The sequence below is a fragment of the Alternaria metachromatica genome (genome assembly GCF_023757995.1).
Source record: "Alternaria metachromatica strain BMP 0045 chromosome Unknown scaffold_17, whole genome shotgun sequence".
In the NCBI taxonomy this organism is placed as follows: domain Eukaryota; kingdom Fungi; phylum Ascomycota; class Dothideomycetes; order Pleosporales; family Pleosporaceae; genus Alternaria; species Alternaria metachromatica.
In genome coordinates this window covers 388,324-402,694 of record NW_026055508.1, presented here as the reverse complement: position 1 = coordinate 402,694, position 14,371 = coordinate 388,324, and the positions used below count along the sequence as shown (strand labels likewise).

Sequence of the window (14,371 nt, the reverse complement as noted above, 5' to 3'; positions counted from 1 at the left end):
CGGGATGATCAGGTAACTTCGCGACGCATCTCGTTGCGCTCATGCAACGCCATCCTCAGACGAAGATAATGGCCATCGGGGATGGATCTCGCCGCAGAGTTGATGACGTATCTGTACAGTGAAAGTGAGTCTGGGAGCCGCTACGCAAAGGCGCACGACGCGTTCGAGCAGGCAAAGGTGATGCGTAATACTGGAGCCTGGAGACTCACCATCACGGGCAATGTTCTACAGGCGCCCGGACGCCGGAGTTCTCCCGACAGCAGGCAGAGAAGGTACGTGCGACGCTACTAAGACTCACGTGATGTCTAGCGCGCCAAGGCCAGGTCGAGTATATTTTGCTGCCGTCCCTCTGCCTCCTCTTCTGTTCCTTAGCTCTCTTTGCCTTTTGGCTTAGGTACGTCCCTTCTACCCTCTAACTTTGAAATTTACTAACATCCCCTAGATCAAGTGTAGTATCTGTTCTTTTTAGTTTAATCGCTAAAACTCTCCCACGGGAGAATTCACGATTATTCCTATTTTTGAAACTGGTCGAGGAGGCTCTGGGCTTGCTCACCTTCCTTGACACAGTGTCGCCAGTATTTCACTATCTCTGGCAGACGCGACTTTTTCATTGAGACTTCTGGCTTGCCAGTTGCTTGAGGAAGAAGTTTGATCGTGATATTGCCATTGTTTGTTCGTGAGTATCAGTGCTTTCGAATCAAGAGATCATCAGTTGGATGTTCCCAACGTCATTATGGTACTCACTGCATGAGCGTAATGCAATATCAATCTTCAAGTATTGCACGACTTCTTGCATGACATAAGACATTTGTATTCGCTGTTTGCGTCAAGGTAAAAGTAAGGGTGGTACCGTACCGTGTTGGTGTTGTGAGATCTTTATCGGTTATCTTCATCTTGCCCTTGAAAGCAAGGATTAGTTGAGGTCATGCAACAACATAGTCTATTGTCATGGAGTGTTGTTTTAAAGTGCTTGGAATAAGGTCGTGGTTGCTGTGTTATACCATTTGGTGGCGCACGCATGCTACCTGTCCTTGGATGCGCTGGACTTCGATCCTATCACCTAATTATGTAGCCCATTTGACACGAAGACAGAATTTCCATGTAGAACTCGTACAAATGGTAGCCTACTTTGCGTGGTTGCAGCTGAATAAAAGCAACTTTGCGCGGTGAGTAGTGAGAGACCAAAATTTCGTAGCTTGCCGTGACAAACAATCGTCAACTCAGCCACCAACACGAACTTCCTCGCAACAACGCCTCAATACCAAACCACACGTCAAATGGCAGCGAACCCAGGTATGGTCAACCCGGCCATTTTCCAGGACCTTCAGGCGCGCGTAGACGAAGACACTGCGACCCGAGATGTAAGTGGCGGCCGATGAAGCTGCACGTGATAGCGTACTCACAACGCGACAGGAGCTGCGCGACATCATCCAGGCGCTTGAGAAGCACAGTAAGTATTCTCTACAAGAGTAGCGGACTATACTGACATATTGTAGACCGCAACGTCTCATTCGTGTTGTCTAGAGCCCACTCGACACCTGTCAGCGAGCGTAAGTCGCTCTGCGCAGGTTTGGTTACATCACAACTAAACGAACTGCAGTGCCCGACATCCTAAAAGCGGCACAAGAGCCTATCGGAAATGTGATCGACACCGTCGGCAACCTGTCGCAGGCTGCGTCCAAGATGCCGTATTACAAGTTCAACAACATGTGGAGCCGTCAGATGCAGGGCGCAGTAAGCTCATCAACCACACAATATCATCATCGCAATACTGACAGCACACCAGTGCGAGAGCGCTTTGTTCTGGGGCTGGCTCGGTGGTTACAAGTACGACGGTGGCGAGGTACAGTGCGGCCGTCTCTTGACCATCGAGGAGCTCGGCGAGATCTTCAAGAGTATGTTCAAGATTATGGTACAAATGCGCATCGCTAATTCTAGCAGTCCCTGTGAACCTCAAGGACCGCGATGAGTTCCATCTCTCGCTCGAAGAGTACCTCCATTCCCTCATGACGCTCGTCGAAGAATTGGTTTGTCGCCTTGCTCAACTTCAACCTCCATCGATTCTGACAATCACAGACACGCCTCGCACGTAACGCCGTCACTCTCGGTGATTACGAGCGTCCGCTTCTTATCAACCAGTTTGTCAAGGACTTGCACGCAGGTTTCCAGATCCTCAACCTTAAGAACGATAGCTTGCGCCGCCGCAGCGACGGACTGAAGTACCGAGTCAAGGATGTGGAGGACGTGGTCTACGATCTTTCTTTGAGGAATCTGCTACCGAAGAAGGGCGAACAGAAGCAGTAGATGTCTGCAAGGTGATGCTGGAGGAATGCTACGACCGAGATACATGTCGCACGAGGAACATGCCATGAGATGGATGAAGAAAAGGTCAAGACAGATAAGCAGTCAATGAATTTTATCAAAGCTCAAATGTGTTTGCGACCTCATATAAACCATGGAGGTGCTCGAGTGATGGTCTGCTGTCTGTCCAATGAGCGAACAGCACGGACATCATCACGAAACTTTCCGATGCGCGACATTCCTCCGCAACACCCGCGACTACAGCAATCCAACAGGCCAGGCGCCACTTCCGCTCATTCAGACGCCGCTCATATTACATCGCCTTGTCAATTGGTAGCTCTACCACTTTGCACTCAGCGCGCACCATCATCCCTCCATTTCATTCGTAAATATGGCCAGCACAACTGTCATCAACGCCAACGCGACGGCAAAGGTCCAACCCTCCACGGCGCCGCCAATTGAGCCATTGAAAACCGATACTGCGCGACTTTACACGCACATACACCCGATACTCGTTCTCTCGGTCTATGCCTTCAAGTTTCCTGCCCTAGTTGCGGACCCGGTGCCGACGCTCCTTTCCACACTTGCGCCGCTCGCCGTGCTGCAAATCGCCTTTGTGGCAGTATGCCTGCCACCGACAGGAGGCACGCCTTCCTTAAAGAACAAGAAGCCTGGTGAGAAGAAGGGGAAGGCACCGGGCAAGCTGGAGCAGGGGCTCAACTCGAAGATCGTCGTACGTCTACACTCCCACTCGTACAGCCTACATTGGACTTGCGACAGCCAACTAGAAGGAAACGTTACTGACTATACGATACACAGCCGGCATTCTTATCCCTCCTTCTGACTACGCTCGCCGCAACACCGCTCCTCACCGCGACACTCGTTCTCTTCGGCGCGCCTGCCACCACGCATCACATGCACACGCTTCTTGCTGGTGCCCACATCGCGCTGCTCAGCACACTGCCTTTGGTATACGTACACGGTGTAGACGGCGAGACCTGGAGGCAGATCATCGCGCTACTTCTGCCGATGGATGAGGTCTACGGAGGACTGATTGGTACCGTGCTCGGTGCATGGCTGGGCGCTGTACCTATTCCGTTGGATTGGTAAGTGCTAGATGAACCCTAGCGTTGAGGCCGGAGTTCGCAACGTATTTGCAGTGGGCATAGCTAACGAAACGCAGGGACCGCGAATGGCAGAAGTGGCCCGTCACGATCGTTACCGGCGCTTACATTGGATACGCAGTTGGCAAACTGCTCGGTGGCACACTGTTGAAGGGCAAGAAGATCATGTTTGACTAGAAGATCATGTGTGGCTATATGATCATGCTTGACGAGAAAGTCATGGTCTTGATGGGGGTCTGGCTTTTCCTGAAGGGATTGTTCGGCTTCTTGTCATGATGTGTGGGCACTCGATAACGGAGAGTTGTGAGTGAGGCGCTCCGTCGATTTGCTGGTACTGAGGAGGGAGCGATCATAGCCCGCTTCCTTTTGCGATGATATCAATACGATCAGCTCGCCTGCATGTTCGAAACCCAACTTTGCCAGGCTTGCACGCGTATCCTACACAGCTCAGAATTATTCCGCAAGGTCCCAAATTTCTACGTGCCGCGCGGATACTGCAGGTACTACAAGCGTCTCGTCGCGAGACGCCGACCTAATAGCTCTCGGAGCCCCGACCGATGCGAGCTTCCTCCACAAAAGCCAAGCTTCCGCCCGGCATCCCCAAAGCGGCAACCCCGGCGCAAACACGACCCTCTCCCCAGCTTCCAGCAGCCCACTTATCCGAATGTAGTATACTCACGCCTAGCATATCATTCTGACATCGTTTCGGGCTAATTTGAGCGCGTGTTTAGGCTTCTAGACGCGTGTTGAATACCTGGCACCGAAAAATTGAGTTGACGGGGTGCCCACGAGCGGGGTTCATGGTCATGATGTTGATCGAGGCGGGGGTTGCGGGGGACTTGTTTAAAAGGCACGATGCCCGGCTGAATTGGCGGTACGCCGCGTGTCTTGATTTCTTGGATCCAATTCCGCTGTTTTCGAGCTGTGTACACGTTGTCATACGTGATTGAATTGTGGTATGTTCTCCAGCAATCTCCGGCTTCACACTATTGTAGCCAAACACTTTACAGTCGCTAACAACCTTCAGACATTTGAATACTACACATATCGATACGAACCGCTACAATGTCGAGAAAGCATTTCTTCCCCAACCCGGAGGGCGTAATCCTCCACAACCTCCGCTCCCTATGCACACGCAACTCCCACATGGCGCTTGATGAGGCCAACCGCGTTGTCTACAACCTCTCACACCCTCCGAATCAAGTCACCATCGTATCTGGCGGCGGCTCAGGACACGAGCCGGCATGGTCCGGCTTCGTCGGCGACGGCATGCTGTCAGCTGCCGTATGCGGAGACATCTTCGCTTCTCCCAGTACCAAGCAAATCATGGCAGGAATACGGAACGTGCCGAGTAATGAGGGCGTCATACTGTGCATAACAAACTACACCGGAGATATGCTGCATTTTGGTCTTGCCAGGGAGAAAGGCCAAGCACTAGGCTACAAGGTCGACGTTGTGTGCATGGCGGAAGACGCTGCCTTGGGCCGCGAGAAGAGCGGCAAGGTTGGAAGGAGAGGACTGGCTGGTAACTTGTTGGTCATCAAGCTTGCTGGCGCCGCATCACAGAAAGGCTGGGCTTTCGAGCGGTGTAGGAAGATTGGCGAGTTGGGTAACTCGCAGCTGGTCACTATTGGCACGAGTCTGGACCATTGCCACGTACCAGGTCGAGAGGCATTCGAGAGCGTACAGGACGATGCTTGTGTGGTTGGTATGGGTATTCACAACGAGCCTGTAAGTTTTGCTATCGCATCCCCAGCAAGCTTAAGGTGGTGAACTGACTTCTCCAGGGTCTACGAACCATCTCTCCGATGCCCAGTCCCGAAGACGTGATCAAAGAGATGCTCCGCTACCTTCTCGACCCCTCCGACTCCGACCGCGCATTCGTCACCTTCAACCCCAATGACAACGTTGTCATGCTCGTCAATAACTTCGGTGGCCTGTCAAACCTCGAATTCGACGCCCTGGTGAACCTCGCTCTGATAGCCTTGAAGCGAGATTGGAAGATCGTACCAACACGCATCTACGCCGGCGTGCTGGAGACATCACTGAACGCGCAGGGCTTCAGCATCACACTAGGCAACATGAGCGGAATGGCAAAGGCCATGGATCTCAAAGATGAAGACGTAATGGAACTGCTAGACGCACCCACAAACGCTCCAGCATGGCCAAAGAACGGCTACCAACCCCTCAACATCAACAAGGAAACCGAAGAGCTCCGCAACAAAGCCAACGCAGCCGCAGCCGACAAATCCCTCCTCCACAAGGGCCCCGCAACACCGCCCTCCCTCATCCCCGCGCTCCGTCAAGCCTGCAAAGACGCCCTCGCAGCCGAACCCACAATCACGCAATACGACCTGCAAATGGGCGACGGCGACTGCGGCGAAGCCGTAGCCGGCGTCTGTAAATCCATCCTCGCCAACATCGACGCCGTAGAAAGCAACCCACCGCCCATCCTCGCCCTCCTCGAAAGCATAGGCGAAAACGTCGAAGACGTCGGCGGCTCCCTCGGCGCCATCCTCTCCATCCTCGTCACCGCCTTTACAAACGCTTTATCAAAAGCTACACTTTCCCAAAACGCACCGCTGGATATCTCAACGCTCGCATCCTCTGCCTCCGCCGCTCTCGAGAACCTCAAGAACTATACTAGTGCACGGGAGGGTGATAGAACGGTCATGGATGTGTTGATCCCTTTTATCAATACGTTGGCCGAGAGCAAGGATCTGAGCAAGAGTGTGGATGTCGCGGAGAAGAAGGCGGATAGCACCAAGGATATGAAGGCCAAGTTTGGGCGCGCGACGTATATTAGTGAGGATGGGAGTGAGAGGAGTAAGATTCCTGATCCGGGGGCGTATGCGGCGGGGATTTGGTTGAGGGGATTGGAGAAGGGGTTTGGGGGGTCGTAGGGTAGATGGGGATGCGGTGTGGTAGATATGTCGCGCGATGTTTGCTTTGTTGAAATAATAATTGAGGATGTCGCATTTATCACTCCTTCTGTGCCTGGTAGTGTTCTGTTTCATTGATATCGTGGAATGCGACCGATAGATGTTATCGTACTTGCCACGTAAGCCGCCAACTGTTGGAGTCATTCACAGCACAGTGGCTATTCCATCTCTCATGCGGCCAGCGACCACTGCCATCATACAAGTCCTCTGGGTCCACAGACTGACCCATGTCAAAGTCGCACTTGATCACCGAGGAACCCCTTGATATATCCTGCAACTCAAGCCACGCCAGCCCGCGTGGGTCCCAAAGGTAATCAGAGTAGTTGAACCCAAGGGCATGCGTGTTACCTGCGTTTCCGCTCTTCGCTACTTTGTCGAGCGCCATCTGCCAGGCCGCCGCTTCTTGCATAACGTCGACTATCTTTTTGGTGTCTTCAGGTGACGCGTCAGAATAAAAGGAGAGACCAAAAGCCCCCTTGGGGATGTCAAATGACGCATGTAATGCTTTGAACTCGGCGATCCAATCCCAAAGTGTCTTCAGTTCTGTGCGCCTGTCAGCCTTAATCTTGAGCTTTGAGCTTCCACAGCACCTACTGTCTGCATGATGCGCGTGCTCCCGATGCCAAGCCCGTCTATCAGGTTGACGAGCTTCTTCGACAATAGTATTGATGAGATTGACTCGACGATTGATGCGAAGCTTGGGGTTCTCTTGCCACAACGGGATGAAGCCCTCCGCATGGCACATGGGGAAGAATCTGGAGCGCATATCCTCATCTATATCGAATCTTCGGATTTGCCTGCGGGTCGTCGGGTCGAGAGCGTTCCAGAATCGTATTGCTACGGCCGCTGCGGAAAAGCAGGATGACGGTTTATCTTCACCTCTAACGGGCCTTCCATCGACCCGGCTGAAAACGATTTCGAAAGGGTTCGTTTTTCTCTGGAATTCCCAACAGGGCGCTTGCTGCTCCAGACCGGTGTTTGATAGTGGCGACAAATGCAGAAGGTTTAGAGCAATGGATAGTGATCCGGGGATATCCAAGCGCTCGTTCATTATCTTCACGGCGCGAGAGACGAACTTCAGCTCCGTAGACCAGGCTTCTGTAGCTGTGGGAGGAGTGCAGCGCATGTATGTCCTACCTGGCCCCTCCCTATTTCTGTTTGCTATCAACTCCTGCAGCGCGTTCCTATACTGAGGGAACCCTTCCAGGATCTCATCGGCTACACTTGGGGTAATGTATCTAGAGAGCTTCACCAGAGCCTTGTGATGATCGAAGGAATGCCCTTTTGTTACTCTCAACGAGTGGTAAGCTGCCGTTATGAAGCGCTTCTCTTCGGTAGTCGTGGCGTGGATGGTGTTGCATTGGAGCGCTAACCCTTCCGTCTCTTTCGCGATCGCGTGACATGTTGACCTCAATGATAGATTAATGGGATTTCCATCAACTGCACGCAAGGTGTTCGTGATGGGATCGATGCGATAGCCACCACGCGTCGTGAAGTAATGCTTGTAAACCTCGTCTCGCAACTCCTGTGGTAGCCTGCCGAGGTAGCTATTGGAGAGCGAATCAGACGCTTTGACACCATCATCTGCATCAGACATGATTTTTGGCTGTGGACCCAGTAACTTTTGGACCGAAATTGTAGGTGAGGAGCCCGCTCCCCAACCTCGTTAAATGCCACCGTAGCGTCCCGCTAGTTATGAGATACGACCCCACATCAATGATCGCATCTTGCCGAGCTGCCTCGCCTCTCCGCAACTTCACCATCGCAACGCATTTTCCGACCCTCCACGATCCACGACCACAATGGCTCACGAACTCAATCACGTTTCAGTGCTAGCAAAGCAGGGCATTGTCGGCCTGCCCGCAGAACTCCGAGAAGAGATTTATGGATACTATTTCAGGCTTGAAGATGGCTACACTTATAACCCAGCGACCAACAAGTTTGTCGCATCGCATCAGGAAAAGAATGCAATGGCACTCAGGACAGTAAACAAGCTCATCGCGCAAGAAACGCGCGATTTCGTGTTCAAATACAACGAGATACATTTCACCACGGTTGCGCTACCTATGACGAAGCCCAATTACTCGCAGATCCGTCACCTCCTCACCGAGCTATCCAATACGCGAGACAGGGCTTTACGAAGGCTGCTCACGATGTCAGATTGGTATGACGACGCTGCTCGTTCCTACGTTCGAACAAACCACGCCCAGTTTCTACCCCTCCTTGATCATGCAAAGACATTGCGTGACACGGATGTCGACCGGTATAGAGAACAGTGGAAGGAAGTCCCTTCTATCACCCGCGATTTCATTGCATCAACACTGGATACCATAAGGCCGCGATTTTGCCCAGGCTCGGCTACAGACCCGCCGCAAATGCCGCATATCTATCTGAAAAGCCTTTTGAAAACTTCACAAGGCCAAGCAATCGAGCCGTGGCTGATTCCCACCGACGACGAACTCGACGAGCTGCAAAGGAATGCAGACGAGCTGCGACCATATGCCCGCTCTGCATACGGCATGAACGAGTTCTTCGCAGAAGACAAGAACCGGTTCTCAGCTGCTGCCGTTGCTATCGGATATATGAAGCGTCTTCGCCCAGAAGCGAGGAAGAAGATACGATGGATTGTACTGGACGAAGACGACGACTCTATCGCATGGCCTGAATGTCACGCTCGAGGGCTCATACCTTTCTGCCGAGAGAACGGACAATTGCGCATCGATCGCCGAATCGATATATGGAAATTATGTCCAAGACGTCGTGGAATGTAATGGCGACCACAAGTAGTCAGTACATTGCTCGTTGGCTTATGGAAGCAATCGCGTTGGCGAAGTTTGGTATGCCCTTACGTGCATTCAAATTGACGTTCATCGGCGGCACGAACCCAGCGCGCGCTACCCAAGTCCTCAATGTTGCCCTGAAAGACGCAGCTTGGCAAGCTGCGCTTGAGAGACGCACATCGACCAATCCTGGTGGTCTACTCCACCCAGCTATCATCCGAACAAGTCCGACGTTCATCATGGCTGGATTCCCTCGGGCCATACAGGATGTAGCCAATGGAACCTCGATGGTCAGGTGCAATTTTCCTATCGGAAGTCTGCCTGACGAGAACGAAGTGCCAGAAGAGCATTTATATTGGGCACTAGATGATTGGGAGAGTAAATGGAACGCTAGTCGTACCGAGATCAACACCTCCGATCAGTGGCCGTCATATCAGGCGGTCATTGATCTGACATTCGTACCAAACGCGGAGGCATCGCAAGCAACGAACGATCCCATTGTCATCGACGTGCCGGGCTATCCAAACGACCATACACCGATAGAAATTCCGCTGGCTTACCCGGAGCATGGCGATGTTGAGTACGATGAAGATGTGCAAGAGACTGGGTAGTCCAACCCAGGATAAAACCACGTGGATTTGCGAGATGGGAGAAGGGGGGTAGACAAGAGAGTGGTGGGAAAAGATGATGGATTAGAGACGGCGAACGAATGAATCATATCTGATGTCTGAGCATTCATCTTGTTGTCTACCATGTATCGTCCTCGTCTTTGATCCTAGTTCTCGGACCCTATTTGTAACATTGGAGAGCGCTATTCGGGTGTCACCCTGCCCAGGTGTGCAAGAAACAGAGGAGATCAACGCAAGCAGATTGTCGGTGCTTACAGTACCACAGACTGTATAACTTCAAACGCACAATAACATATAGATTCATGCATAGTTTTAGACTAGTGAAACGCTATCATGACACCCAGGTCGACGTGAAGTCTTTCTACGATGACCTTCGCACTTCCAGCCCATCATGAGAGTGATGACCGGCTACACCTGTGTAAATGGCCTTCTGGCAAACGATGGGTCTTGCGATTAGTCCATACTTTCACCTTCCAGTAGATCTTCCCAGCGAAGATCAAGCCAGCTCGGCAATGGCGCACTGGTGTGGATGTCGGCCTGATCGCCAATCTCCCGCCAATTAACAAGCCACTCGTCAGTAGTCCAAGAACGCCCCAGAGCCACGACTTGGTCGACATCGCGTACAAGGCCAGTATCGAAGTTGCACTTGACTGATGACTTGTGATCGCTTATCGCCTGCAGGGCTTCAGGAAAACCTCTCATGACGTACGCGAGATTCTCCCGGCACCTCAGCCACATGTGCGGATTTGGCCAATCGATTGCATCGATTACGCACCGCTGAAAAGCCGACTGCCATGCAGCGTCGCGCTGTAGAACATCGAAGACCTGTGTCGATCCATCCGGCACTGCCGCACCGTCTATGATCAGGGTGAAGGAGTTCTGGGGCATGCCCAAGCTCTCTAATGCCATGACTTCCATGATCCAATCAGCCACACCGCCGTGGCGCATCTCCCCTCGGCTGACGATGCTCGCAGTGATCCGATCATACTTGTATTCTCGTAAGTATGCAAGCGCCCTACCGGTGATGGCATGAAGGGGGGTGGATGCGGCGGGTAGGCAGGCTCTCCACAGGTCAACCCTACGTTCTATGCGTAATTTGAGATTCTCTTGACAGTATGTGACCAAGCCTTGGCCATGGCATTCGGGCCATGCGACACTAGTGTGGTCTTCAAGTAGTAGTATCTTACGTATACTAAGTCGCGTTTCCGTAGAGATAGAGCCTAAGAACGCAATAGCTATAGTCGCGGCTGAGAACCGGTACTTCTCCCTGGTCCAGTAGCTTCCTTGTCTACGACGACTGAGCTCGACTGGGTAGGGCAACATGATTTCGCGCATGGCAGAAATCGTCTCGCTGCTCGGAAGTATCCATGGCGAATGCTCGCATGATATTACTGCCATTGGATCAGGACCTGGCTCAGAACCTGGCGCAGTCCAGTACGAATGTCGCTCTATGACTTCTCCAAAACAAGGTTGTTTCGCGATAGTCTTCAGTGTGGAGGCAATGAATCGTCGACTTTGAGATGGTGACTCTTTCCAGGAGTTGCTATCACTATTGTTGATGTCTGATAGTTGCATTGTTCGAATGACTGGCAGGAACTCGGGGAAGTGGTCTTCTACGTAGTCGCGTACTCCATCATCGATCAAGCCAGAGCGTGATGACCGCCATACGAGGTACTTGGATTTCAGGTCGCTAATCATCGTGAGGAGACTGTTGAAGTGCCCGGCTCGTTCGCGGAGATCCTCATCGAACACTGTTGAGAAGCTAATTGTGTTTAGCTTGAGCGCCAGCCCACGAGTCTCAACAGCTATTTGGCGGCTGGCCAACCTAATGCTGAGATGAATTGCCTCGCCCTTCGCTGTAAGTAGCTTGTTTGTCTTATGGTTGTATCTGTACCCACCTTCAAGGGTGAAGTATTCTTCGTAGATCTGGTCTCGAAGCTCGCGCGGAAGCTTGTGGAAGCCCTTCAGAAGCGTCATAGTTCGTGGAAATCGCTTTCGAACCAGGCAGTATTGTATAATGCGGGGGGTAAATCGATCGGGATGCGGTGGACGTGGTCTGCCGAGTCTGGGAGGTACCGTGGAAGGCGTAACGATGTGGGAAATGAGACTGTCTTGTAAGCCGGGTGGTCAAGCTCTTTATAGTACTGGAACGGTAGTTGCAGAGTCATCCGGAAACAATGCACTCGTGCGCACGAAGATGCCTAGTTATGGGGTTGCCTTGGTAGTACCGCGGAACTTGTCCACTATTCAGGAAGTGAGCCCTGCAGCTCAGCCAGAGTCAGCATCACGATGTACGTAATCCTGCTGTTCATGATGTGTATCATGCTGGTTCTTATAGGCCTATTCGGGTTATGTAGCTTGGGCGCACCATGCTTGTTGAGTGGTTGCGATAATATCCTTGTGAATGTGACCTCCCCATTCAACAGGTGGGAGGGTCAGGCATCCAATCGCGCAGCTTTAGAAGACGTCGATGGGCAGTGCGTTTCGCGCGCGTTCGATAGCATTGACTGGGTCCATCAAGGTGTGACGAGGTCGTCAAATTGTGGTGATGGTGAGTTGTTGAGTGGCCGTATGGGCAGTGTGGCAGCGTCGCAGCACACCGACGCTCGGGCGGAGATCGCGCGGCAGGCGCCCAGGCACGTGCCAGGCTAGCTAGCGAGAGGGCCAATTTACCTAGGTACCGTCCCATGTCCAACACACTACATTGAAGCCTCTAACACCCAACGGATCGCAGATGAAACTATGCACTCTGAACGCGCATCAGAATCTACGCTCGTTTGACGCTGTTGACTCAAGCCCTACATCTCTTTGAGGGATGGTCGCTGGGAAATAGAATTCGCAACAATCGATGGTCGGCTCCCAACGGTCTGATAAGAGTCACCAGGAACATAGACGGAAGATGATTCAACTGATAACTGATTGGGGCATGTGTATAAGTATTGAGGGCGTTGTAAGTAAGCGGACTGAAGCTATACGCGCCATGCTTGGGCTGAACAGAACGCCCTGGGGTCTTTTCGATCCTACCTTTGGACCTAAACTGTCGATATCTTACCTGAGCATCTGCTGACGGCTCTGATCCATCCTACATCGCGACACAGTCATTCCGGCAATGCCTCCTCTGAGAGACGAAGGCTTTCCCAGCCAGGCAATGGCACTGCGGTATTGAACGCGCGAGGTTCGTGCATACGCCATTGCTGCTCCCATTCACCCATCGTCCAGTGACGTCCATCCTGCGCTATAGTATCCGGGTCTTCTGGAGTATCAGTATCGAAGTTGCAGCTAACAATCGATGTTCCTCGGACGATGGCTGTGATGGCCTCCGGAAATCCTCTCATTTGGTAGCTTCCATTATCCCTCATTTCGAACCAGCTGGGGGTATCGTGTTGCTCTGCAAAATGTCTCTCGAAGGCAGTCTGCCATGCGGCGTCCCGCTGCACGACCTTGAAAACTTCGGAGCTCCTTTCTGGTGTTGGCTGTCCATCGAGTTTCAGCTTGAAGCATTGAGGTGGCATGCCCAGACCGTCAAGGGCGAGTGCTTCCATGATCCAGGGTGCTAAGCATGGGTTTGTGATGTATCCGGCGCGCAGACGATCCATACGATCTTGAGGATGATGACTTCTTGCTGCACTGGCGACGCAATTTATCGGCTCGGCACCACCAGGAAGTGCGTTTCTCCACAAATCAACTCGTCGCTCCACTCGAAGCGCGCCATTTTCCTGACAGAAGGGAATCAACCCTTGGGCGTGGCACTCAGGCCAAGCAACTGACACGCGGTCCTCGTCCAAGAGCACACGACGAATGCGACATCGCGTAGATTTGGGCAGTGACGAAAGGAACCGTATCGCTGTCGCTGCCGCGGAGAATCTGTGTTTAGTTCTTTCCCATATCTCAAGGAACATTGGTTCATCGTCCAGAACGCGCCACATGTTGGCTATCTCGTTGCTATCTGGTGTGTTCCAGGGCGAGTCATCTAGCGAGAGAATCTCATGGACGCGATCGCCAAACCGCCCTATGTTGACGTCGCTAGTGATTCTTTCGCTGAAATTCGTGTGTTCGGAGAGTATTTCCAGAGCTCGTACGACAAATCGGCGATGAAGCGAGGGGGTTTCGCCCCAACTCTTATGAACGAGTTCGTGGTCCGCTCCCAACGTCCGAAGTTGGCTGATGACGGGTAGAAGATACGAGAATTCGGGCTCAAACTCGCTGCTGGTCGATGATTCGATGCATTCATAGACAGCGCAAAGTATGCCTGACTTCAAAGCCTCAAGTCTTTGTACGATCAGTGCGTACTGTCCTGCCCGGTCGCGGATTCCTTCGTCATGAGCTGTGGTGAACTTGATGGCGTTTAGAGTAAGCGCGCGACCATTTATCTCAGCAGTTGCCAGTTTGCAAGTGTAGGTAAGAGCGATGTCTATAGGCTGGCCCCCAATCTGTGTCAGCTTCCCTGTCTCATGATTATAATGATACCCATCCGCAGCCATAAGATAGTACTCATAGACCAGATCACGCAACTCACGCGGAAGCGCGAATAATCTGGATTGAGGCTGTAAAAGGATGTCTTTGGGACCACTCGGGACGTGTGCAAGTGTATTCAT

General features: G+C 52.3%; 6 protein-coding genes across 6 annotated transcripts; 4 read left to right on the top strand and 2 right to left on the bottom strand.

Annotated features, from left to right (window-relative positions):
- Positions 1–1,277: 1,277 nt before the first annotated feature.
- Positions 1,278–2,304, top strand: J4E83_007143 (uncharacterized protein; the record flags this gene model as incomplete). The annotated part of the gene is made up of 7 exons (XM_049334048.1): positions 1,278–1,361; positions 1,414–1,450; positions 1,497–1,550; positions 1,601–1,734; positions 1,787–1,895; positions 1,942–2,027; positions 2,077–2,304. The coding sequence occupies 7 exons, from the start codon at positions 1,278–1,280 to the stop codon at positions 2,302–2,304; spliced, it is 732 nt and encodes a 243-aa protein (XP_049186859.1).
- Positions 2,305–2,692: 388 nt separating this feature from the next.
- On the top strand, positions 2,693–3,602 carry J4E83_007142 (uncharacterized protein; the record flags this gene model as incomplete). Its single annotated transcript, XM_049334047.1, has 3 exons — positions 2,693–3,034; positions 3,121–3,407; positions 3,485–3,602. The coding sequence occupies 3 exons, from the start codon at positions 2,693–2,695 to the stop codon at positions 3,600–3,602; spliced, it is 747 nt and encodes a 248-aa protein (XP_049186858.1).
- Positions 3,603–4,490: 888 nt separating this feature from the next.
- Positions 4,491–6,328, top strand: J4E83_007141 (uncharacterized protein; the record flags this gene model as incomplete). Its single annotated transcript, XM_049334046.1, has 2 exons — positions 4,491–5,156; positions 5,213–6,328. The coding sequence occupies 2 exons, from the start codon at positions 4,491–4,493 to the stop codon at positions 6,326–6,328; spliced, it is 1,782 nt and encodes a 593-aa protein (XP_049186857.1).
- Positions 6,329–8,169: 1,841 nt separating this feature from the next.
- On the top strand, positions 8,170–9,758 carry J4E83_007140 (uncharacterized protein; the record flags this gene model as incomplete). The annotated part of the gene is made up of 2 exons (XM_049334045.1): positions 8,170–9,134; positions 9,155–9,758. 2 exons carry the CDS (start codon positions 8,170–8,172, stop codon positions 9,756–9,758), a joined length of 1,569 nt encoding a protein of 522 aa, XP_049186856.1.
- Positions 9,759–10,229: 471 nt separating this feature from the next.
- On the bottom strand, positions 10,230–11,753 carry J4E83_007139 (uncharacterized protein; the record flags this gene model as incomplete). The annotated part of the gene is made up of 1 exon (XM_049334044.1): positions 10,230–11,753. The coding sequence occupies one exon, from the start codon at positions 11,751–11,753 to the stop codon at positions 10,230–10,232; it is 1,524 nt and encodes a 507-aa protein (XP_049186855.1).
- A 1,121-nt stretch (positions 11,754–12,874) lies between these two features.
- Positions 12,875–14,371, bottom strand: J4E83_007138 (uncharacterized protein; the record flags this gene model as incomplete). The annotated part of the gene is made up of 1 exon (XM_049334043.1): positions 12,875–14,371. One exon carries the CDS (start codon positions 14,369–14,371, stop codon positions 12,875–12,877), a length of 1,497 nt encoding a protein of 498 aa, XP_049186854.1.